This window comes from Sus scrofa, chromosome 6, assembly GCF_000003025.6.
Source record: "Sus scrofa isolate TJ Tabasco breed Duroc chromosome 6, Sscrofa11.1, whole genome shotgun sequence".
Lineage (NCBI taxonomy): Eukaryota > Metazoa > Chordata > Mammalia > Artiodactyla > Suidae > Sus > Sus scrofa.
Genome location: NC_010448.4, coordinates 36,428,739 through 36,453,830, shown reverse-complemented (window position 1 = coordinate 36,453,830; position 25,092 = coordinate 36,428,739). Strand labels below are relative to the sequence as shown.

Here is a 25,092-nt window from a genome sequence, read left to right as displayed (position 1 = left end):
ATATCTTTCCTCCAAACTGTAAGTTTGCTTGCACACTTATTTTTATAGTATTTTTAGCAGTCTGCTTCATTGAATCTTCTTAGAACATTTAAAGTTACTTTTCATTGAAACAGCTCTCATTTCATCAGTTTAATACTTCAACAGTATACTAGTAAGTGCAGTTAATGCAGACAGGTTGGGTTTAAGCATAAGAATTCAGTTCAGGTGGTAGGAGCAGCAATTGCAGGAGTTCTAGAGAGTAACCTGGAGCTGAGCCTTAGCAAGGTTGTTCACCAAGAGCCCCGAGAGCGTTATTTGCTCAGATTGTTCGTGGAGGTTGGTTAAAAGTGCTCCTAGTCTCTTGTGTGTGTAAAAATTTAATGTTTTGAACCTAGGACTTGCTTAAACCTAATATGTAGATACATTTGGGCTTTAAGAGACTCATTCCCAGAAAGAGTTGACATAAAATGTGTCGCTCTAAGGAGTTCCTGTTGCAGCTCAGTGGGTTAAGACCCCAGCACTGTCTCTCTGAGGATGTGGGTTCAATCCCTGGCCTCGCTCAGTGGGTAAAGGATCTGGCGTTGCCACAGGCTGTGGCGTAGGCCTGCAGCTGCAGCTCTGAGTTTGCCCCTAGCCTGGGAACTTCCATAGGTGTGACGATAAAAAGAAAAAAAAGAAGGGTTCTTGTTCTTACAATGATACACATCGCTTCTTTTTTATTTCTGTCTCTTTTAGGGTTCTGCTGTTTGTGTAAAATAACTTTGCTGGTAACTTGGTTGTATCAGCCACAGTGTGGCTGTGATTCTTGATAGGAGTGGTCTTTTTTACTTAACAGTTTAAGTCGTGAGTCTTGACTGCCTTGTGTTGAAGCATCTGTTTCTGAGAGGGTGATCCTGTAAATTTCCTCAGATTTTAGATGCTGTGAGTCTGGAGGAGCGGTTCAAGATGACCATACCACTGCTTGTCAGACAAATTGAAGGCCTGAAATTGCTTCAGAAAACCAGGAAACACAAGCAGGATGATGAGAAGCGGGTAAATGCTTCTTTTAATCCACTTCTTCACATTCCTAGTTGTTTTTGTGTGATGTGAGATTCCATTTTTGTTTTTTGAAGAAAAAAAAATGAGGGAATAAAGACAGGAACAAAGAAGAAACAAGTTCATTGTCTCTTACTACCAGAGTTGCTGATACAATTTTGAATTCTAGTTTGTCTCTCTCTGCTCCTTCTCCATGTCTGGATTCCCCCCCCCCCCCCTTTTAAGCATGTAGATGTTTTCTCTTTTTTTTTTGGTTTTTGTTCTGGTAATCATTGAAAGGGTTGGTTTCCTAAGGCATTTCTCTTTCTGCCAAACATTGTGTAATGTTTTCAATATTTCAAAAATGAGCAAATAACTGCAGTGAGTGTCTTTGGGTATCACTTTTTTTCACTGCGTGCGGTGTTAAGAACATACCACAGAATTGTTTCTTAAAAGGTCTCTGTCAGCGTATTGTGCCATAATTTGGCTGAATTTTTTATTTTAACATATTGTTTTATAATATGTAATTATAAACGTAATTATAATTATGTTTCAGTTTTCATTTGCTCCAACTGTTAAGTCTTTTCCTTGAAGTTGAGTCTTCTATCTGCTAGAGATTTGATAATATCCACTTTCCTTGTAGTTTTCCTTTAGTTGATTTTTTTTTAAAGTATTTCACTCTTTAACCCATGTGTAATTGAATATACTCTGTTACTAAGGTGAAGAAAGCTGTTGTATTTTTTCCCCAAAGCTTTTTATTTGACCTAACAGCATTATTAAGTAATCCTTTACTTCCCCACTGATTTGTGTGACCTTCATTATTGTCCATTTACATGGATGATGGGGCCTGTCTGAAGACTGCCTTGAACTGTTGACCTTACTGTTGTTATGTGTGGGCAGAGTTGAGATCCAGAAAATATATCTGATGTGGACAAGAGTGAAAATGATGGTTCTCCAAAAGCTGTTGGAGAACCAGAAGGCTGTTGGTAGTTAAGTGAAAGGTTGAGGGAGGACACTCTGGAGACAGAAGAGCAGGCATGAAGGATTCCTTCCTGGTGGGACTAGGACTAAAGAAGGGGCAGGAAAGTAGGCTGAGAAGGAGAGGTGGGAGCAGCTTGTCTGGTGGTGGGTGTTCTAGGACGCCACGCTGTTGAGAGCAAACACCAGAAATCTGAATCATTCTGACTGGAGAGCAGATCATTCACTCAGGTTATTCATTTTGTGCAGAAAGACAAGCCAATGCATACTCGGCATTGGGATACACAGAAAACTCACAGCTTCCCAGCAGCTAATATTGCCATTTCTTAAAAGGCAGGTTGTTCAAACTTGCTCAAGAAAAGTATCATGCAAGCAGCCGTTACTCTCAAATGTAGGAATCAGGAGTTGCTGTTGTGGCTCAGAGGTAACGAGCACAACTAGCATCCATGGGGATACAGCTTTGATCCCTGGCCCCGCTCAGTGGGTTAAGGATCCAGCATTGCCGCTAGCTGTGGTGTGGGTCATAGATGCTGCTCAGATCTGGCACTGCAGTGGTGAAGGCTGGGAGCTACAGCTCTGATTCGACCCCTAGCCTGGAAACTTCTATATGCCGCACTTGTGGCCCTTAAAAAGAGAGAGAGAAAGAAAATGAAACGTAGGAATCAGAGTATCCTAAAACTATCCCCTTGCCTGTTTCCCTAAGAGTTCAGAAGTGGGGGAGAAAATGGCATAAAAAAGAACTTTTGTCTCAATGAAATAATTGATGTGCTTTTTAAAAATCTCACTTTAAAAATATTTTTAGTTTTTTGTACCTTACAATATTAATTTGCTAATGGCTTATGTAAGAATCAAAGTATATATCTAATATTTCTGTTTTAGAAAATTACATTTTTTTTAGTTTTTAACCTTTTGTATTTGAATGTATTAAATAGGCAATTTCATAGGTTAAAAAAGAAATTCTGGAGTTCCCATCGTGGCGCAGTGGTTAATGAATCCAACCAGGAACCATGAGGTTTCGGGTTCGATCCCTGGCCTTGCTCAGTGGGTTAAGGATCCGGCATTGCCGTGAGCTGTGGTGTTGGTTGCAGACGTGGCTTGGATCCTGCATTGCTGTGGCTCTGGCATAGGCCGGCAGCGACAGCTCCGATGAGACCCCTAGCCTGGGAACCTCCATATGCCGTGGGAGAGGCCCAAGAAATGACCAAAAAAAAAAAAAAAAAAGACAAAAAAAAAAAAAGAAATTCTGAGGTTTTTAAATTAAATACCAGTATACCATTTTGCTCCAGTAATGGCCAGAGTGGATTCATGATAATAATGAGTAGAGAATTTCAGAAGGTAGTTTTTAAAAATGATAGCGTCATGGAGAAAGAGAACCCAAATACGACCATTTGACCTGGCCGAGGAGACGGTTGTTGGATTGTTCCAAAGAAGAATTACAGCTCCGTGGAGACAAAAGCCAAAGTACAAAGTACAAATTACTAAGTCACTGGTAAGGAAGGGGAAGCGGTGGTTAAAGCCTCTCGTTGGAAAAGCAGAACCTCACAAGGGAAGTAAAAGGCATGTAGTTAACAGGAAGGGACCACTGATAAGATAAAACATTTTGAAAGGAGGCAGACTTTTCTAAGTGTGTTGCACACAGAGGCCGAGGTGGAGATGGTGAACTTGAGAGTGTATGCTATCGTCTGTGCACGTGGGTTGGAAAAGAATTTCTGGACTCTTAGCGGCGAGAAAAGAAAGAATTTATTAAGCATGGTGAGGTGGAGAGAAGGTCGCGTTTATTGAGAGATAAGAGACGCCACAAGCACTGCAGGACAACTTCCTGGCAATCCGGAGAGCCAGCTCCAAAGAAAGAAGAGCTTAAAGTGAGAGGTGCTATGCTAGCCGCAGGGTGACTTCCTGACGATCAGGGAGAGCCGACTCTTGAGCACAAAGGTCGTGTCTTTTTATAACCCTGTGATACACCTGCTGATCTGCTGACCTGCTGACGGGTTGGGGAAAAAGGAGTCTTACACTTGCTGGGTGGTTGGGATATATCATGGCCTATAGGGGCAGGGTGAGGGGTGGCCACATACCTTTCCTAGTAGGGGGTAGGAGCTGGCCAGTGCTTACAGTGGGGAAAGGGGCATTTCACTGAGGTGAGTGGGGCGATGATAAAGGACTGGTAATTCTCGTCTTGGCCAAAGGCTTTTGCGTTCCATATCCTTGAAGGGGCCTTGAAGCCCAACAGTGTAGAGGGAAAAATGCTAAGTAGTTACGAAAATAGTGGCTATAGTAGGAGCTCAAAAAAAAAAAAAAAAAAAGAAAAAAAGAAAGAAAAGAAACAAGGCAATTCCTAGATGTTTTAATTATTTCCAGTAGCCAGTTCCTTGATTTTTTTTTTTTTTCCCCTCATGCAGGCAATATAAGCACATACGGAAGAACCTTACCTTGGTCTGCTTTTTATTCTTACTTATTTTCAAAAATTTTTAAAGTATAGTTGATTTACAATGTTGTGTCAGTTTCTGCTCTACAGCAAAGTGACCCAGTGATACATATATTACACATATATACACACATTCTATTTCTCATATTATCTTTCATCATGTTCCATCACAAGAATTGGATGTAGTTATCTGTGCTGTACAGTAGGATTGGTCTCCTTTTTCAATTCTGCGGCCTTCGTATGTACCTATGCCTCCTACTTACCATTCTGAACTTTAAAGATTTGGAATCTAACTATAAAAATGTTTACTTAGCCCCTTACGTGTAGCTAGGTCCTCTGTTTCCAGTTTATTTCGATGTAGAGTTTACTCTTCTACCTGCTATGTTAGGTTATAGCAATACGCCCTATTCGGAGGATTACACACATCCCAGGAGCTTTAGAAGATGAGGATGAGGATGAAGATAATGATGATATTGTCATGCTAGAGAAGAAAATACGCACATCCAATATGCCAGAGCAGGCCCACAAAGTCTGTGTCAAAGAGATAAAAAGGTACGTTGTGGAAGCTGTTCATTCATTAGTTTTTTTCGTTTTGCTTATTAATGTTCATAGTTCTTGCTCGTGGAAACAAATCTGCTACGTTGCATTACGAAGCTGAGTCATTTGTCTTAGAGTCTTTGATCTTTCTCCTTTCCTAGTTTAGTGTGTTATGGACCACTCTGCTCATCTTATCTTTCCACCTGTCAGCTCTCACGTCTCTCGTCTTTATGGCTTTCCTAATTCTCAGGTTATAGCTGTGATCTGTATGGAATGCTTTTTCCCCTTCATTTCCCTACCACAACCTGGTTCTTAAAATGTTCTTGGTACTCCTGAATCAACGTCACTTCCACTGATGTCTTTCTCGAATGCTGGGTAGGTGCTGCCACTCCGCCACCTACACTGTGCTGTGAGACACGATCATTGTTGCGGCTGCCTTTTCGTAGTCTTCAATAATGGACCATATTTGCTTGAAAATAATCTTTATTCAGTTATTACTGTGTTCTTGACATGTCACTGTTTTCTTCCTTAGCTTATAAACCCTAGAGGGCAGGGACTGTCAGGTTCTCTTTGTATAAGAAGAGTACAGGGTAACTTTGATGGCAGGATAGGCATGTGGGTTTATTACATTTTCCACGATCTCAGGGTTCAAGAGAAAAGCAGTTTTTCCTTTCCATACTTGTAACATTGTAACTGTATTGCATTTTCTGTTATGAATGAGTCATAATCAACCTAACTGAATGTTCAGTAACTGAAGATTTGACCTCTGAGGTTCACAGTTAAGAACATAAATAAATGTAGTTGAGGCATATTTTATATTGACTCTGACATTAGTTAATAAATGCAGACTGTCTATTGTATGCAAAATGCTTTATTAAGCACTGCATATATAAGAGAAGTTGCATTTTTTTGTTAAATGATGAGCTGACTTCTCTGATACAAAACCATATGTAATTATTATATTATGCATGGTTAGGCACTTCAGTAAATGAGTAAGTGTGATTTGAGACTCTCGCTGTGAGATGCTTTATCGCAGGCCATATTTCAAGCATACAGTCAGATATAATGTTTCCCACTATTTAAAACAAAACAGTCATCCATTTAAAACAAAATAATCATTTATTATTATTAACTAGATCTTTAAAAACTTTTTCAGACTTGTTTAACCAAACATGCATGATATATCTGACCAAGAAAGGGAGATATACTTGATTTTTTATTATTAACTACATCTTTAAAAACTTTTTCAGACTTGTTTAACCACACATGCATGATATCTGACCAAGAAAGGGAGATATACTTGACTTTTCTGTTTTACGGAATTTTTCTTGAACAGTTTTGCTGTGTATTCTTTTCCTGCAGGCTCAAGAAAATGCCTCAGTCAATGCCAGAATATGCTCTGACTAGAAATTATCTAGAACTTATGGTGGAACTTCCCTGGAACAAAAGTACAACTGGTGAGTGAACAAAATAACTCTTTTTGCAGTCTAATTGTCCCACAGGAAGCTCAAGCAAATTCTCTTGAAATGCTCCCCATTGATTATCTTCCTGTTACAGCTCTTTATGATGTTAAAACTACAGACTGAGCTTGTGTCACCTAGGTTTTAGGATGAAACGTGATAAGGAAGTGCTCTATGCCAGTGCCCTTTGCCTGATGTTGGAAAAAGTAGGATTTTCTGTAATTGGTGAAATATGTGTTTCTTAATATTATCAGTCAGGCAGACAATAAACTTTTATATCTAAGTGCTCTGTGTTAGGAGCTAAGATAACCAACATTTTTGAAATAGTTGACATTAAGGGCCAATCAGTACTAGAGACAGTAAATCTTTGTTTTCTAAAAGAAATTGCATATAAAAACAAGATAACCAACAATTTCGAAATAGTTGACATGAAGGACCAATCAGTACTAGAGACAATAAATTTTTGTTTTCTAAAAGAAATTGCATATAAAAACAAGATAACAGTAAGACACTTTTACCTTTTGGATGTTTGTTTTCCTTGGACCAGAACCTTTTAAAGAGTTTAAATCCTTTTTATTCCTCTGTTCTTCAATAGAGTTTTCTTTCTATCAGGAGTATTTTATACCAGTTTTTTAATGAATTTGCTCTGTATTTTCTCTTGGGTTGAGAAATAGGCTTAATTCTTTCAGAATTTTCAGAATCGGGGCGTTCCCGTCATGGTACAGTGGAAACAAATCCCACTAGGAACCATGAGGTTGCAGGTTCAGTCCCTGGCCTCGCTCAGTGGGTTAAGGATCCGGCATTGCTGTGAGCTGTGGCGTAGGCCAGCAGCTGTACCTCCTATTAGACCTCTAGTCTGGGAACCTCCACATGCCTTGAGTGCGGCCCTTAAAAGCAAAAAAAAAATAAAATAAAATAAAATAAGAATTTTCAGAGTCATTTGATTTGCATTTATTTCTGTCATCAGACACTTTTGTTAAACTTACATACAAGATTTATTGAGTTCATCAGTGGGTCAGTTGTCTGAACTAAGCAGGCATAAAAATAGCTATGTGGTTGACTTCTGAAAATTGAAAAGATATGTTGTTCTGGCTAATAAAACTCCTCCTCCCTTTAAAACAATGCTGAAGATTTTTTGACGGCACCCATGGCATGTGAAAATTCCCAGTCCAGGGCTCGAACCCGAGCCATAGTAGCAACTCAAGCCACTTCAGTGACAACATCGGATCCTTAACCCACTGCACCACAGGAGAACTCCAACGCTAGAGATTTTGCAGAGTGTTAGCCCAAAACATGTGTTTATGCCCCATATAACCGGATTTTAGGATCTTGAACTTTTAATGGTAAACATACTTTCCTGTTAACCTACAGAGCACCATCCTCTCTAGTATTGAGAATTAAACTTATTGTTATTTTTTTTTTTTTTTTTTTTGTCCCAAAGAGGGCCCAGAATCATGGGCTACAATTTTAGGTAGAGCGGTGGGGTTAAGCCTCATCGTGGAGGTGATATTTGTACAAATACTTAGAAAAGACATGGCCGGAGTTGTGCTCTATAATATCAGCTGTTCTGATGTCCTGTTGGGTACACATGGCTCAGTGAAACATCCCTCTTAGGCAGCACATTTTTATTGTGCACTTAAGTAACCATACCTTCACCCAAAGCACTGGCTCTAAAGGAGAAAATGTTAGACAAGGACATAGTGAGTGCTTAGAGGAGCAAAAGACCTTTCAGAGCATTTTAAGACATTGAAGTCATAAAGTTAAGATACCTATATACACTTGATTCAGTTCTCTAAACACCTAGCCCTGTGTAACTGACTTCAAGAAGGGTTTCTGATAAAAACTGTTCCTTCAAGGAATAGTAAAGCTTATTAAGTACAAAAAAAAAAAAAAAAAAAAGATGGCACAGAATGGGGCAATGTTAAAGTAGCCCATTCGACTTAGTTTTTGGTGTTTTTTTTAATGGCTGCACCCACGGCATATGGAAGTTCTTGGGCCCAGGGATTGAATTCCAGCCACACCTGGGACCTACACCACAGCCGTGGCAGTGCTGGATCCTTTAATCCACTGAGCCGGGCCAGGGATGAAACCTGCGCCTCCACAGTCACTGGAGCCACTGCAGGCAGGTTCTTAACCCAGCATGCCACAGCGGGAACTCCCTTAATTAGATTTTTGACAGGATCACTTCGCATACGTATTAACGTGTGTGGCTACAAACTGAGATAAAATTGGCGTAATCATTTTCCTTATGTTTTGACCACCTTTAGATTTCATTCCTGTTCTTTGGTTCTTGTTTTGGGAAGCAGGTACCTTATAAGTTATGCTAATTGTTCCTTCAAATGAATACTTTGTAAGTTCGCGTTTATCCCATTCTTTAGATTTTGGTTAAGTTTCTCTTTCTAGTTGAGCATTTGTATATAAAGTTAAAAGGCCAATTGACATTTTTGCTTTCTCCTAAATTCTATGAATCCATAAATTTTTATTAAGTGAAATCAGGTTATGCTGGTAAATTATAAAAGCAATTGTTTAGAAATACTAGGAAATTTTTTCTTTGTGTTCTTGTATTATTGAGGTATAGTTGACATACAGTGAACTGCACATGTGTAATGTGTATATTTTGATGAACTGTAAGTATGCACCTGTAGTACCATTATCATAATTTTACTTTTTATTTATTTATTTATTATTATTATTATTTTTTTTTAGGGCCCCATTTGCGGCATCTGGAGGTTCCCAGGCTAGGGTCCAATCAGAGCTACAGCTGCCAGCCTACACCACAGCCACAGCAACGCTAGATCCAAGATGCGTCTGTGATCTACGTCACAGCTCATGGCAACGCCGGATCCTTCACCCACTAAGCGAGGCCAGGGATCGAACCTGCAACCTCGTAGTTGCTAGTCGGATTCGTTTCTGCTGTGCCACGATAGGAACTCCAGTACCATTACCATAATTAAGAAAATGAACATATTCTTCACCTCTGAGTTTGCTCATGCTTCCCTGTGACCCTTCCCTCCATTTCCTCCCAGCCTTCCCATCCCCAAGCGGCCACTATAGAGTAGTTGATATTTTCAAAAATTTTCTATAGATGGAATGATACAGCATGTGCTCCTTTTTGGAGGGTTCCATCACTCAGCATAATTATTTTAAAATTCATCCATGTTAATGCATGTATCAGTAGTTGGTTTATCCAGTTACCTGTTGGTGGACATTTGGGTTGTTTCCCGGTTTTTGACAACTGTATATTAAACAGGTGCAAACTGGGAGTTCCCTGATGGCTCAGCCGGGTTAAGGATCTGGCATTGTCACTGCCATGGTTTGGGTTTGATACCTGGCCGGGAAGTGCTGCATGCCACGGGTGCACCCCCCCCCCCAAAAAAATAACAATAATTAAAACAGCTACAATCTATGCTGGTAAATTTTTTTTTTTCTTTTCTTTTTATGGCCGCAGTTGTGGCATATGGAGCTGCAGCTGCTGGCCTACATCACAATGCAGGATCCAAGCTGCACCTGTGACCTACACCACAGCTCATGGCATTGCCGGATCCATAACCCACTGAGTGGGGCCGGGGATCGGACACACATCCTCATGGTTACTAGTTGGGTTCATAACCTGCTAAGCCACCATGGGAACTCCCTATGCCGGTAGATTTATTTCTTAATTTAGTTCATGTTTACATTTATGAAATACTGCCTTCTAGTTGAAGAGGTTTTACTGGAGTTAAATTTCTTGGTTTAACTCTTCTTCTTTTTTTTTTTTTTTTTTTTTTTGGCTTTTTAGGGCTGCACCTGCGGCACAGGGAGGTTCCCAGGCTAGGGGTTGAATCAGAGGTGTAGCCACAGGCCCACACCATAGCCACAGCCACGCCAGATCCGAGCCACATCTGCAACCTACTTCGCAGCTCACGGCAGCGCCAGGTCCTTAACCCACTGAGGGAGGCCAGGGATCGAACCTGCATCCTCATGGATGCCAGTCAGATTCATTTTCACTGATCCATGATGGGAACCCCTGGTTTAATTCTTAATTGGAAAATTTCTGGAAACACTGTAGTAGGATGCCTGCAGGGGAGGGTGCATTCCCATAGTTAGCCCCTAGTCGTCACCAGGTCAGTTTGGATTGTCTGTCCCTCTGGCTCTAGCTGGGCTGTTGGGAAATCTCTTTGGGTTCACAGAGTCTTCCGTTAACCCCTAACTCTCCAGTGCCTACTTGTAAGTGAGGTAGGTTCTTGCTGTGAGATTGGGGGAGGGCTCTGCTCCCTGTTAGTTTACACTTGGGAAAGAAGTTAATTCAAACTTTACAGGTTTAACTGCTCTGCTCTCATTTCATCTGCTAAGCTTCCATGTTGGTATGGGTGCAGTAGGTATCTGTTTGTGGCATTGATGGAGTTGTGACAATTTCCAAACCCTGTTTTTTTTTTGTCTTTCTTTTTCCCCATTTCTTGGGCCACTCCTGCGGCATATGGAGGTTCCCGGGCTAGGGGTCGAATCAGAGCTGTAGCCACTGGCTTACACCAGAGCCACAGAAACGCGGGATCCAAGCCCCATCTGTAACCTACACCACATCTCACGGCAACGCCAGATCCTTAACCCACTGAGCAAGGCCAGGGATCGAACCCGAAACCTCATGGTTCCTAGTCAGATTCGTTAACCATTGCACCACGACGGGAACGCCCCAAACGCTGTTACTTTCTCTTTAGACAGCAGGGCTAGCACGCAGTGTGCAGCCCATCTCGATAACTTGGTAACACCAGGGGTCTTGTCTTGAAATGTTGGTATTCTCTCGGTAATATTTTTCCAGGATTTATTTTAACTAATGACTTAAGGGAAATGCAGGGTGCATATAGTATAATGGTCTGAGAATATGAAAATTGCAGATTTTATTATTTGCTGTTCGTAGCCTAGTAAGTTATTCTAAGCTTCCACCCCTCACCCCTCGCCCTATTTATAAAGTGAAATTAATTACTAACTAGGAATTTTTATCAGGTTCGTTCAAGGTAATTGTAGAGAGTTGAGGGCAAAATGTTTATTTGAACAGAGGGCCGACTCCCATTCTTTACTATAATAACCCAGAAAATATGAAAACAAAGCAAAACTTACTTTTTTACAACTCAGAGAGTTTCTGCTGGATGTGTATTAGCATTAGAGATGCATAGCACTCATGGACCCATCATGAAAATGGTGTTCCATTATCATAGGTGCCTTTTTAGGTACAAAGTGATATTTTGATGGTAAGTTTTTCTCCTTGGACATGATATAATAAATACATTGATAACTTAATATTGAACTGTCTTTGCATGACTGAAATAAATCCCACCCGGGGCTTAGATTACTCTTGGAATAGACTTGATTTACCAACAGTTTTAGTATTTAGAGCTATACAAAATGGAATTGGTCTGAAGCGGGGGTTTTTTGTTTACTATGGTAGGTCTTCGTGTCAGTGTTAGCATCATAAAACAGGAAGCTTTCTTTCATTTATTCATCTATTCATTGGTTGGCTTCTGAAGCCTGGAAAGTGGAAGAAATTCTATTCTTCCTTTTCTAAATCACTCAGCCAGGACTCTGACTAAAATCAATAGTATGATAATTAAATTATGTATATTACTCCTTAGCTAGGTTTTTGTAGACTAGCTTGCAAACCAAACTACCATCTAAAGCCATTTTTTTTTTCTTGTAGCAAAGTGCATAGCAAGTTCCATCTTAGCGACTGAAAGGGTGGGCTTGTGTGTGTGTTTCTCCCTCTCATTTTTTCTTTCTCTTGTCCATATCCTATGATTGTAGACTATCCTGGCTGCCACCCAGCTGATGCATTCGTTTTGGCTTCCATGACCTAGTCTTTAATCTGTGATTATTTTAGGTACTAAAGCACATCAGTAAGCCTGATGACAACTTGGCTCTAGAAGCAGGGCCTGATTCATACATTTCTGGTGAGACTTTAATTGGTGGAACTTAGGCAGTTGTGTCTTGATTCTTTTTTTTTAACCCAGCCCTTCTGTTTTAGAAGATTAGCTGTTCAGATCTGCATGGAAATTTATTTCTTTATTTACGTTTTTTTAGGGCTGCACCCATGGCATACGGAGGTTGCCAGGACTAGGGGTCTCATCAGAGCTACAGCTGCTGGCCTACACCACAGCTCACAGCACTGCTGGATCCTTGACCCAGTGAGCGAGGCCAGGGATTTAACCTGCGTCCTCATGGATGCTAGTCTGGTTTGTTAACCACTGAGCCACTGTGGGAACTCCCTGTGTGGAAATTTAGTTAGAAGGATGCACAGTGAAGTATGCTTTATAACTATAAACATTTGAAGATAGCCTAAATGCTCAGGAGTAGGACATTGAAGGCTTCAAAAAAAATCTTATCTTGAAAAATAGGTATGTGAGTTTGTGTGTGCATGTGTGCGTGAGTGCACGCACACGCGCACACACACACACAGAACCTGGAATGGTACACATTGAAATGAAGAAGGTAGTGATGCTCGCTAGGGGGCAATTGAGATTATGGGTGACTCTTTCCTCCTTTTTATTAGTGTCATCAGGTTTTGGGGAATGAGCATATATTACTAATATAATAAAAAAAAAGACATTTTTAAAAAAACAACAAATGCCAGCACAAATAAAATAGAAATAATGTGTTTCTAGAAAATTATTCCAGATGAAATGATGTGAATATTAACTTCTTGAGTTTTTGATTATGTAGTGTCTACTATTTCTGTAAATACTAAAATCTTAAGCAAAAAAAACCCAAATCTGGGTCTCCCCGAAGACTCATTCAGAAGGTTCCAAGACTGCTTTTGTCACATCCTTTTTCAAAAAAGTATTTTGGCCCTTACCAGACTGCAAAGAAGTTCTTCCCGGAGTTCTCATCATGGCTCAGCAGAAACGAATCTGACAAGCGTTCGTGAGGACGCAGGTTGAATTCCTGGCCTCTCTCGGTGCTTAAGGATCCAGCGTTGTCCATGAGCTGTGGTGTAGGTTGCAGACGTGGCTTGGATGTGGTGTGGCTGTGGCTGTGGTGTAGGCCAGCAGCTGCAGCTCCGATTCTCCCCCTAGCCTGGGAACCTCTATATGCTGTGAGTGTGGGCCCCCCGCCCCCCGCCTGCTGCAAAAAAAAAAAAAAAAAGTTCTTCTGTTGAGATATTCCACGTGCTCAAGTTGTTTCTATTGGGTTCTCTGACAGACCGTCTGGACATTCGAGCTGCCAGGATTCTTCTGGATAATGACCATTATGCCATGGAAAAATTGAAGAAAAGAGTGCTGGAGTACTTGGCTGTCAGACAGCTGAAAAACAACCTGAAGGGCCCCATTCTGTGCTTTGTTGGCCCTCCTGGTGTTGGTAAAACAAGTGTGGGAAGATCAGTGGCCAAGACTCTGGGTCGAGAGTTCCACAGGATAGCCCTTGGAGGCGTGTGTGATCAGTCTGACATTCGCGGACACAGGTAGGATACTTCTCTTGGTTCCGTCTCTGATTTCCTTCCTTTTCATCTGACTGGTGTCTCCCCAAAAGCAAGGCATTACATGTATCTCTTTCTTAAAGGGCTGTTTGTGCTACTTTGAATGGAAAGGACATTCATGGTACTTACCTGCTAGCCTAGAGCCACTACCGTAATGGTATGCCCATACTAACCTTGGGTGATGATGGACGGGGTTGGCTGTGCCTCAGCTTTCTTGGAATCTCATTTGAATGCAATTACGAGTGAGTTATGATTAGATATTATAGTATCTTTATATTCACTTTGGCCCAGTACGTTTCATAAATAATGACCCATGACTTTTTTTTTTTTTAACTTTATGGCCCCACCTGTGGCATATGAAAGTTCCCAGGCCAGGGATTGACTCTGAGCCACAGCTGTGACCTAAGCTGTATAGCTCAGGGAGCACGAGATGCTTTAACCCACTGTGCCAGCAATGACCCAGGTTGCTGCAGTCAGATTCTTAACCCATTGCACCATAACGAGAGCTCCAGTGACCCATAACTTTTAGAGTTTAAAAAATAAGTGTAATAGTTCCCGTTGTGGCGCAGCAGAAACGAATCTGACTAGGAACCATGAGGTGGAGGGTTTGATCCCTGGCCTTGCTCAGTGGGCTAAGGATCCAGCGTTGCTGTAAGCTGTGGTGTAGGTCGCAGACGCAGCTCGGATCTGGCATTGTTGTGGCTGTGGTGTAGGCTGGCAGCAACAGCTCTGATTAGACCTGTAGCCTGGGAACCTCCATATGCCCCGGGTGCGGCCCTAAAAAAGACAAAAAACAAAAAGAAAAATAAGTGTAATAGCAGGCAGGAAGGAGGAGGTAAATCTTTGATAAGGAGCTTGCTCAGCGGCAGTGAACCCGACTAGGAACCATGAGGATTAGGGTTTGATCCCTGACCTCACTCAGTGGGTTAAGGATCTGGCGTTGCTGTGGGCTGTGGTGTCGGTTGCAGACAAGACTCAGATTGTGTTGCTGTGGCTGTGGCCTAGTCTGGAAGCTGCAACTCCAATTTGACCCCTCGTCTAGGACCTTCCGTATGCTGCAGGTGCAGCCCTAAAAAAAGCAAAAAAAAAAAAAAAAAAAAAAAAGAAAGCTTTGATAATAAATTTGTTCTGTTTGCAGTTTACACTTTCTTTCAAGGAGGCTGGTTTGCGATGTGAGTATGAGTAGGAAAGAGAAAGGCTAGGATAATTAAGGCTTATCCTTGCATTTTTTACACCCCTTCTATAAAAATACATTGAACTGTAAGAACTATGTCTCTGATTAATCTGAAAGTACTGGAATGAAATTTGCATGTTATATTCATTGCTTTGTTCTCTCCCGACGTCTGTTGCTCAAATTGGACCATGCCTTGAGAAAGCACAAACCTCTGTTTCACGGTTGCACGTTGTGAGGAAACATACCTATAGTGTATGTGTTAAGGAACATTCAGAAATGCAGAACATTTAGAAATGTAGAAATCATGAGCTGCTTAAAAAAATATGATGTTGTGTACCTGAGACTCATATCATGTTGTGTATTGATTATATCTCAAAACACTTGTTTTAGAGAAGCCATTTAACTTCAAAGTAGAACGTCATGTATCGGAAGAGAAAACATCGTCTATCCTCAAAATCATACCTCAGTCTTACAGTTGAAAAGCCATCCGGATTCTAAGGGGAGGGGGGGTTTGGCAGCCCTGCCAGGATAAGCATTGAACAACTGCTAGCGGCCAAGGCGGGTGGAAATACATATTTACAGTTTAGTGAACGTGGACTAAACTTGGATTGTGGGGGAAAAGAGAATATGATACTTTTTTTTTTTTTTTTTGTCTTTTTGCCTTTTCTTGGGCCGCTCCCACGGCATATGGGGGTTTCCAGGCTAGGGGTCGAATCGGAGCTGTAGCCACTGGCCTACGCCAGAGCCACAGCAGCGTGGGATCCGAGCTGCGTCTGGGACCTACGTCACAGCTCACGGCAACGCCGGATCCTTAACCCACTGAGCAAGGCCAGGGATCGAACCCGCAACCTCATGGTTCCTAGTCGGATTCGTTAACCACTGCGCCACGACGGGACCTCTGAGAATATGATACTTTTAAAACATCTTATTTTCCATTTGTCTTCTTCATGAGATCCTTAGGCAGGGATGGGAAACTATTTCAGAAACTTTTTCTTAGAAAATGATTCTTTTTAGTCTCTTTTATTTGCCTATTTACGGTTCTTTAGGCACTGAAGAAAAATCCTTCCAAAATTTTAATAGCTAAGCAATGATAGCTGCAGATTAGGTCAGGAAATTGACTTGGGTCATCCTTTCAGGCAATTCCAACCATGTTTTTGTTGTCCGTGCTTATTCTCACATGTGCCACTAGAGGCTGTAGTTTGCTTTTGTAAAGAAATGGGCATCCTGGACCAATCTTGGAGAAGCCAGTTCTGGGGTCTAAATCTTCTGATGTTTTGAGCTTTAGGGAGGTATTCTCATGCAAGTGACTTGATTCCTGTATCTTCTTTACTTCCTCCTTTTGCTATCTGTAGTTATTGTGTAGGTATTCCATGGAATTTAGAGAGTGAGTTGGTGCAATTATCATCACGTGCACACAACATGTAGGTATTTGTCCTTACTTCTTCCTGCGTTGGTTGTTACTGATTATTCATTAAGGCTTGAAAAGTGCATAGTGCCTGGCACACAGTGAGCATTCATTAAAACTTAGCTTAAATTAAGATTTTAATTCTGTATCCTCAGTAGGACAAGTTTAGATTTATAAACTTCAGCGTGACTTTTAATAAAATTCAATCTGATTTTTAAATTGTACCCAAAATATCCTGGTTTTGGCATTTATTTAATTAATGTGGCAGGATTGTAGAAAATGTAGTTTCTGTGATGTTTGTTCATAGGTAATATGTACTGTCATAATCCCACCACTTGTTAGGAACATGGCGAGTTTAGACAGACTTCTGGGTTTCTTTCTTTTGTGCGTGCATGCGTGCGTGTGTGTGTGTGTGTGTGTGTGTGTTTGTGTTTGTCTTTTTAGGGCTGTACCCGTGGCATATGAAGGTTCCCAGGCTAGGGGTCCAATTGGAGCTGTAGCCACTGGCCTATGCAAGAGCCACAGCAACACGGGATCCGAGCCACGTCTGCAATCTACACCACAGCTCATGGCAACGCCGGATCCTTAATCCACTGAGCGAGGCCAGGGATTGAACACGCATCCTCGTGGATGCTAGTCGGGTTTGTTAACCACTGGGAACTCCGACAGATTTCTGTTTTAAATCTTCACTGAAATTGATATAAAATTTGTTCACTTTTTTCAAGTGAGTATACCTTTGTGTATGTGGCTGTCATTAAGAGAACTGAATCTAAAGAAGATAAAAATTTCTTCTTTTTTTTTTTTTTCCTTTTTATGGCCACACCTATGGCATATGGAAGTTCCCTGGCAAGGAGTCAAATGGGAGCTACAGCTACAGCAATGCCAGATCTGAGCCACATCTGTGACCTACACTGTAGCAATGCTGGATCCTAAACCCACGGAGCAGAGCCAGGGATTGATCGCACATCCTCATGGATACAACATCAGGTCCTTAACCCACTGAGCCATAATGGAAACTCCAAGAATTTCTTTTCTTTTTTTTTTTTTTTTCTTTTTTTTTTCCTTTTTAGAGCTGTACCTGAGGCACGTGGAGGTTCCCAGGCTAGGAGTCGAATTGGAGCTACAGCTGCCAGCTTATGCCACAGCCACACTTGGGACCTAAACCATGTCTGTGACCTACACCACAGCTCACAGAAACTCCGGATCCCTAACCCACTGAGCAAGGCCAGGGATCGGATCCATATCCTCATGGATCCTAGTTGGGTTCCTTAACTGCTGAGCCAGGAAGGGAACTCCAAGAATTTATTTTCTTTATTGAGTCTTTTGTGAAGGGAGCTTTTGTATGTGTAAGTATAAGGTTTTTAGAAATGTATGGTGCATATTGAGGTTATAATCATTGCCAAATAAAAAGTATGTGAATTTGTCTTTTGAGTCATTCTGAAAGCCTGATTTCCGATACACCTTGCTGGTAAGTAAGTACTCCCTAGCCGTCACTGTACCAGACGTTTCATTAAACACTCCAACAACCTGCCCTTGTGCTGTTGGGGTCTTACTCCCCACCCACCCTCTCAATTATCAAAGCCTGGAGAAAATTACGTGAAAACCGGTTTGGAAGCAGGTAGAGAGGGGGCTGTGGTTAACTAGAGGGATGGAGGGATTGGGAGCAGACTGTGCGCCTGTGTCAGAGGTAGGGGTCGAGGAGGCGACTGGAGGGGAGAAAGAACAGTAGAGGATTAGAGCATGACCAGGGGTGGGGTGTGCAGGAACAAGTGGTTCCATGTGACAGTTGAGGCATTTTGGGAACACCCAGGTCATGGCATTTAAGTACTGGTCACATGCTCACAAGCAGAGTTCAGGCGAAGTTTTGTTTTTGCTCAGCCTGAGTAGGCAGCACTGTTCTGCAGCCTTAAAATAGCCAGGGGAAAACAGAGCTGCTTTCTGTTGTCTGTCCTGCTTATTCTCTCGATCCTGTTGTTGACTTTCCCTTTTTGCCCTGCATGGAGCTCCAGCCTTTTGGTAGAAGTACCTGTTTATGTGAAGGAAGATGCTAATACATTCGGAATTGATTTTAAAATCAACCTAAGACATGTCTTTCAGCGTGAAAGTGATCACGAGGCGGGAGATGGGGAAGAAAAAGAAAGACTCGCTTTACGTTTAAATCTGAAACTGGGAACATTATAGGGATCCGACTAAACATTGGCCCATTGTTTTGGTTGATATTATTTTGAGTGGATTAAAGGAAGAATAGTCATATTTATGCTGCATATTAACTAATGCATTTTTTCCAGTCTTAGCCTTTCTCATTTCTCATTATCTCCGTTGGGACTTTTCTAACTACCTTATAAGCCACAGAATGTCTGTTCTCATCTGTCAGTTTTTATGACTTACATTTTTATTTTTAAATCAGTTCATAGGCAGTAAGTATAAAGTGACTTCTTTTAGAATGAAGTTTTATGAAATCATGTTCATGTAACATTCTTTTCTCCATTAGCTGTTCCTCGGTGAATTATATTACTCTTGTGATAGTTCTCAAGTTATTGGTGACGGTAATTCTTTGGAAGTCGCTTACCAAGTGTTTGTTCAGATGATAAAATTTTATCGCTGCCAGGAATCCTTGGCTCAGTTTTCAAACAGAAGAGAAGAAAAATCAACTTTTGCCTTCTCCATTCTTAAATTTTCGTCTGTAACCCGAAATGGCCATGCTTTAAATATTAAATTAGCTCTTTCATTCTTAATCTCTACAAGGGAAAAATAACTGAAGCAGCACGCTTTTAATATATATTTAGCCTAGTGTGCCAGACACATTGCAGTGTGCTCACTAGCCTCCTTATAACCTGTATTTGCATACAGCGCCTCTCTGCCTCTAAACCTTACCGGTTTCTCTTGAGGCCCCAACGCAAGGCTTCCTCCTTTAAGATAAGTGCAGTCGGCTGTGCCCTGCTCTCCTCTGCACTGACCACTTACTGTCTGTTGTGCTCTTTGAATGACTAAATAATACAGGCCTCTGGCATTGCTAATACATACCTGGAGAGAGAAAGTGTAAACATATGAAGCAGGAGCTCTGTAGGATAGGGGTTTTCCCACACCTTCTGCTCCTTTGTGTCACCCGGTGCTGTCGCCACCGCACCAGACATGGCCGAGTAGTAAGTGATCCCTAAGTGCTGTGTGCATTCAGGTCAGATTAAAATGTGATTACGTGTTGGAAGTCATGCAGTCCTTTAGATGAGTGCGTCCAAACAAGTGACTGTCTAAGAAGATTTAGGACTGACTGCTGTAAGAACAATTTGATTTGTTTAGACATGCTGTATTAAAGACTATTTTTAGTTCCTTAAAGACTGTTTTTCTTTTTTAAAAAGAGATCATGAGGATCTCTTTCAGGTTTATTATTTTCTCCAGTTTGAGACGGGTGTGTTTCCCCTTGGAAGAAAATCTGGAAAAGGAAAAAAATTGTCATGTTTTTCTCCCATACAAATGTAATCACTTTTAATATTTTATTCCTGGCCAGACTTTTCATTGGGCACCTTTTGCCCCCACCGTCTTAAAAAAAAAAAAAAAAAACAAAAAAACGATGGAATTATAATCCTATCCTTTCCACTTAACATTGTAACAAACTTTTTTTTTTTTTTTTTTGCTTTTTAGGGCTGCCCTTGTGGCATATAGAGGTTCCCAGACTAGGGGTCTAATCGGAGCTATTGCCTCTGGCCTAGTCCACAGCTCACGGCAATGGCGGATCCTTAACCCACTGAGTGAGGTCAGGGATTGAACCTGTGTCCTCATGGATGCTAGTCTGATTTCGTTTCCACTGAATCACGACGGGAATTCCTATAACAAACTTTTTATATTACAAATTGTAAATATAATTTTAATAGCTTGTGTTAAAGCCCATAAGAGCTCCTTAATTGGATGGGCATGGAAAAATTGATGGTAAAATGTTTGTTTTTCTCCCTTCTCTACATAGTGGAAAGGAGGTAAATAAAGACACACCTTATTCCTGACATTTGGATGTTCTTGGCGGCAACAGGCTGACCGGCCTCTTGGGTTACATTAGATTTGAATATATCTAGGGATGGTGCAGAGTAGTAAATAGTTGATGATCATGGAGCTGTAAACAGATGGTGTTGTAATTCTGTGTAGTTGTTTTTTGCAGTATATACAGACTACTTTTTGGAAAATGAAAAATGCTGATCTTGGAACTTAACATTTTGAGCTGTGTAGACACTTTGTTTTTGAGTATCTTATACATTAGTTGAATAGCCCTCATAAACCTGTGTACCACCTGTAACAATTACAACTATGAATCCATTTTTTTTTTTTTTTTTTTTTTTTGTCTTTTTGCCTTTTCTGGGGCTGCTCCCACAGCATATGGAGATTCCCAGGCTAAGGGTCTCATCGGAGCTGTAGCCACCGGCCTACACCACAGCCACAGCAACTCAGGACCCGAGCCGCGTCTGGGACGTACACCACAGCTCACGGCAACGCCGGATCCTTAACCCACTGAGAAAGGCCAGGGATTGAATCCATATATTTTTAAGTTCACTTGTGTACTTTAAGAAAAACTCCTGGGTAATTACGTATTCAGGCTGAATAAGAAGTAATTGAAGTGATGCATTCTTTGCACACCTCCCTGTGTTGCGCCGAATTTTGCCCTTAAAAAAGTTAGAGTTTGTAAGAGAGTACTAGCTTCATTTATTGCCTACCTACATGGTTTCTAAGTAGGACATTTTAGGATGCTAATTTGTTTAAAAATTTGTGCTTGCTGATGTTGAAAGAAAACATTTGGTTTATGCATTGCTACATTTTTCACCATCTGATTCCTATTCCAAAAGTTTATTCAAAGTATGTTCTGTAACTTCGCTTAGTGAGTTGCATTCCGCCCATACCTTCTGGCTAAAGATAAGCATGTTATAGATACTTTCCATAGCATACAGGCTCTGCTCATAGTTGTCTTCCTGGTTGGACATCTAGCCTAGTGGTTCACGTTTGGGGATCCCAGGATGTGATTCACCTCCTGGGATTGAGGAACTCTAGGGCAGTGAGTGTGCTTGGTGCTACTATAGCCTAGCAAAGGGCTCATGTGCCCACAGCATGAAAAGCCTAACTCTGACAGCGGGTTTGTAGCAAAGGAGGGGTTTATCACAGGGCGCCAGGTAAGGAAGTGGGAGACAAGCTGCAGATCTAGTCCTACTTGGTGTTTTGTGGGGTTTTTGGTTGGTTTTTTTGGTTTGTTTGTTTGTTTTAAATGAAGAACAAAGAGACCGGAGTTAATTATCTTGTGACTTTTTTTTCTTTTTTTTTTTTTTTTTTTGCTTTTTGAGGGCTGCACCCACAGCATCTGGAAGTTCCCTGGCTAGAGGTCAAATCGGAGCTACAGCTGCCAGCCTATACCACACCACAGCAATGTGGGATCTGTGCCTCGTCTGTGGTCTACACCAGAGCTCACAGGCAACGCCAGATCCTTAACCCACTGAGCGAGGCTAGGGATGGAACCCACACCCTCATGGATACTGGTCAGGCCCATTACAGCTGAGCCACAACAGGAACTTCCTCTGTGACATTTCTTAATCATAGTTTCAGGAATCAGGATGTCTCTGGTTTACGATTCTATGTCCATGGCTTGGAGGTCTGTTAGCTTATCTTGCCCTGGAGAAACAACCTGCATTTGTACGTTAATGATGATATCTGTAACGGCGATTTTAGTGCATTATTGATGTTATCGGCAACCTCGATTTCAGTCATCTGACTCTGGTTGGTCACTCATTGTTGATTTAGTGCAGGATTGAGGTCAGAGGAGACCAGAAAAGGAATAAAGTTTTGGATAGAGAGATGAATCATAAACTCAGTAAGGGGACTCAGGTTTTTTTTGGCGGGGGGGGGGGGGAACTCAGTCAAACTGGGGAAGACGTTTATAAGCATTGCTTCTGTGAGACATGAGACAGAGATTGAAATGGGACCCAAATTTAGGTGTACTGACATCTGCTTTTGTATTTTTTCCAGAAAACTGGAGGTGGACTTTAAGTAGCTATTACTAATAAGAATTACAGTTAACACCTTTGGAAAGCTTAGTGATGAGTACCTGGCACTACGCTGTGTGCTTTCCCTGTCACGTTCTCTTGTGATCTCATGTACCCCATCAGGTTGGCATGTTATCCTCCTTTAAGCAGATGAGGAAACTAAGGCTGAGGTCATGTGATTTATCCAAACCTAGTTATATGACCTTAACAGTGGTGATCGAAAGATAATTTGGGTGCTGGCGTGGTGGATCTGGTATCCTTGAACAAATCGGAGAAACGGGCCGGCCCCTGTTTGGGGAGCAATCTCACAACTCTCTATGTAACATCTAATCTGTATTAAGACCCCCTCCCTGTCATCAGAATGCTCAGTGGCATTTTATAGGAGGCCATGTACTTGGTATCTATGGATGAAACCTAGGTCATGAGTATGTATCCAGTGAACTGTAAGGCTGGTAGATGCTGCAGACATTGCGTTGTTGGAAAGATCGCATTGTGAGAGGTGGTCAGGAAAAGTTTCGTAGAATTTCTGGGGTTTACACTGGCAGGAGAGTATTACGGGCAGGAAGGCACCATGTTAACCAAGGTAAAAAAGCACAAGGGGTATTACTAGGATCTTGACTGTGGATGAAGCAAGAGCATGACGGCAGCAAGTTCGGAAAGCTGGTGGGGACCGGATTGGGAAGAGCTTTGAATTTCAGGCAAAGGAGTTTGGATCTTATTCTCTAGGTTCCGGGAAGCAGTGGAAAATTTAGGAGGAATTATTTGAAGAAAGTGACTAGATCCTCAGTTTCTGCAAGAAAGGGCGGCTGCCTGGAACGTTATTTTCTCTCCATGACTTTAGGCCTAGAAATGTCAGTACCTGTTTTTTTGAAATCTACCCGTCAACAACAATAAGGAAAGGAAAAGAAATTAATGCAGCGAGAAATGACCCTTAGAGGCTTTGAGGTTGGTTTGCTTATTTTAATTTCCCTTCCCTACTCATTCAGAGAAGGCTGACAAATCTGAGTTCTCTAGAGAGAGAACTTCAGAGCATTTGTTAATAACTTGGAGACTCGTCCTTCCTGTATCCCATTCTGAAATCTCGAATGTGCCAACTCGTTACTGTATCTGGTTCCAGGGCCTTGATCACTCCCCCAGATGAAAGCATTCCCTCGATGTTTTTCAGGCTTTCTTGTCTTCTCAAAGGTCACTGTTTACTCTGTCCTACTTTATGCCTGTCATGTGGCAGAACGGAGGCCCGCTCCATGAGCCGGCTCCGTGCAGGTCATGAGACAGGGCCGCTCCTTGCAGGCACTCACCCTTTATGCCTCTTCACAAACAGCATTTTATTTGCTCCTGGCTTAGGCAGCAGGGTTGTAATTAAAATTAGCAAATGGCTGCTTAAAGTCTTGTTGCCTTTGAGGGAAAAGGCACTTTTTTCAGTTTGACAAACATTTTTATTTCATGGCACACTCTGCAGCTGTCAGTTATGTAGGTGATTCTTGTTCAGATATGTTCAAGCAGCCTCTAACATTTAAATGCACCGAAAATATCTGGCTAAGCTTGGTTACGCCAATCAGTGGTATATAGGCTGAACATAGTTTTATTCAAAAGGTCAGAATTAATGGAATTTTGATATAAATACTCTTGGCTCCAGAGCCTCTTCCTACAATTAATAACAAATTATTGCCTCCGAAAATAAAAATCATTTGAATTTTTCTTTCTTTTTTGGGGGGAAGGGGGTCTGTATTTTGCGTGGCCCTTTGAACCAGTTCTGATTTCCTTCATGAAGATGGTGGTTATGTTGGCAGGTGGGAAGAGCCAGGAGGGTGCTTGGGAAAACTATGAAGCATATGGGAATTAAACTCCTAGGGCTCTTTGGATGTTTCGGAATCCTGAAGAGTAAGAATCATAACGATGTGACTTAAAGTGTAATATTTTTCAGTTTCACTAAGTGAAATTAGTGAAATAATTAGAAATTAGAAATAATGCTTCCCATATCATGGGTAATTTACAGCCATGTAAATGGAAAATAAGAATTGAATCTAGGGAGTTCCCGTCGTGGCGCAGTGGTTAACGAATCCGACTCGGAACCATGAGGTTGCCGGTTTGATCCCTGGCCTTGCTCAGTGGGTTAATGATCCGGCGTTGCCGTGAGCTGTGGTGTAGGTCACAGACGCGGCTCGGATCTGGCATTGCTGTGGCTTTGGTGTAGGCCAGCGGCTACAGCTCCGATTAGACCCCTAGCCTGAACCTCCCATATGCCTCGGGAGCGACCCAAGAAATGGCAAAAAGACAAAAAAAAAAAAAATGAATCTAATAACTCTTTGATTTATCTATCACAAGGCCTTTTAGATTTGTGGTACCTCTTGCCTGTACTTCTGTGATAACCCAATGACTGTCTCCCGACCATAGCTTTGATTTCTCAATGATGCTGCTCCATCTCCCTGTTGCTCATTTGCTGCTTGCGTCCTGTAGGCGCACCTATGTGGGCAGCATGCCTGGCCGGATAATCAATGGCTTGAAGACTGTCGGGGTGAACAATCCAGTGTTCCTGTTGGATGAGGTGGACAAACTAGGAAAAAGTCTACAGGGTGATCCTGCAGCAGCTCTGCTTGAGGTAAGAGTTAGAAAATGCCCTGTCTGTAATCACACCTGAAGGTGAGTGAGAGCAGGTAATCCGATTTAA

General features: G+C 41.7%; 1 protein-coding gene across 1 annotated transcript in view; it reads left to right on the top strand.

Annotated features, from left to right (window-relative positions):
* The window catches only part of LONP2 (lon peptidase 2, peroxisomal), a 93,590-nt gene that overhangs the window by 12,355 nt on the left and 56,143 nt on the right, over positions 1-25,092 (top strand). The window contains exons 4-8 of the mRNA XM_005664451.3: positions 889-1,011; positions 4,782-4,945; positions 6,293-6,387; positions 13,561-13,819; positions 24,882-25,023. Coding sequence (XP_005664508.3) covers positions 889-1,011; positions 4,782-4,945; positions 6,293-6,387; positions 13,561-13,819; positions 24,882-25,023 — 783 coding nt within the window. The remainder of the gene's footprint in view (positions 1-888; positions 1,012-4,781; positions 4,946-6,292; positions 6,388-13,560; positions 13,820-24,881; positions 25,024-25,092) is intronic.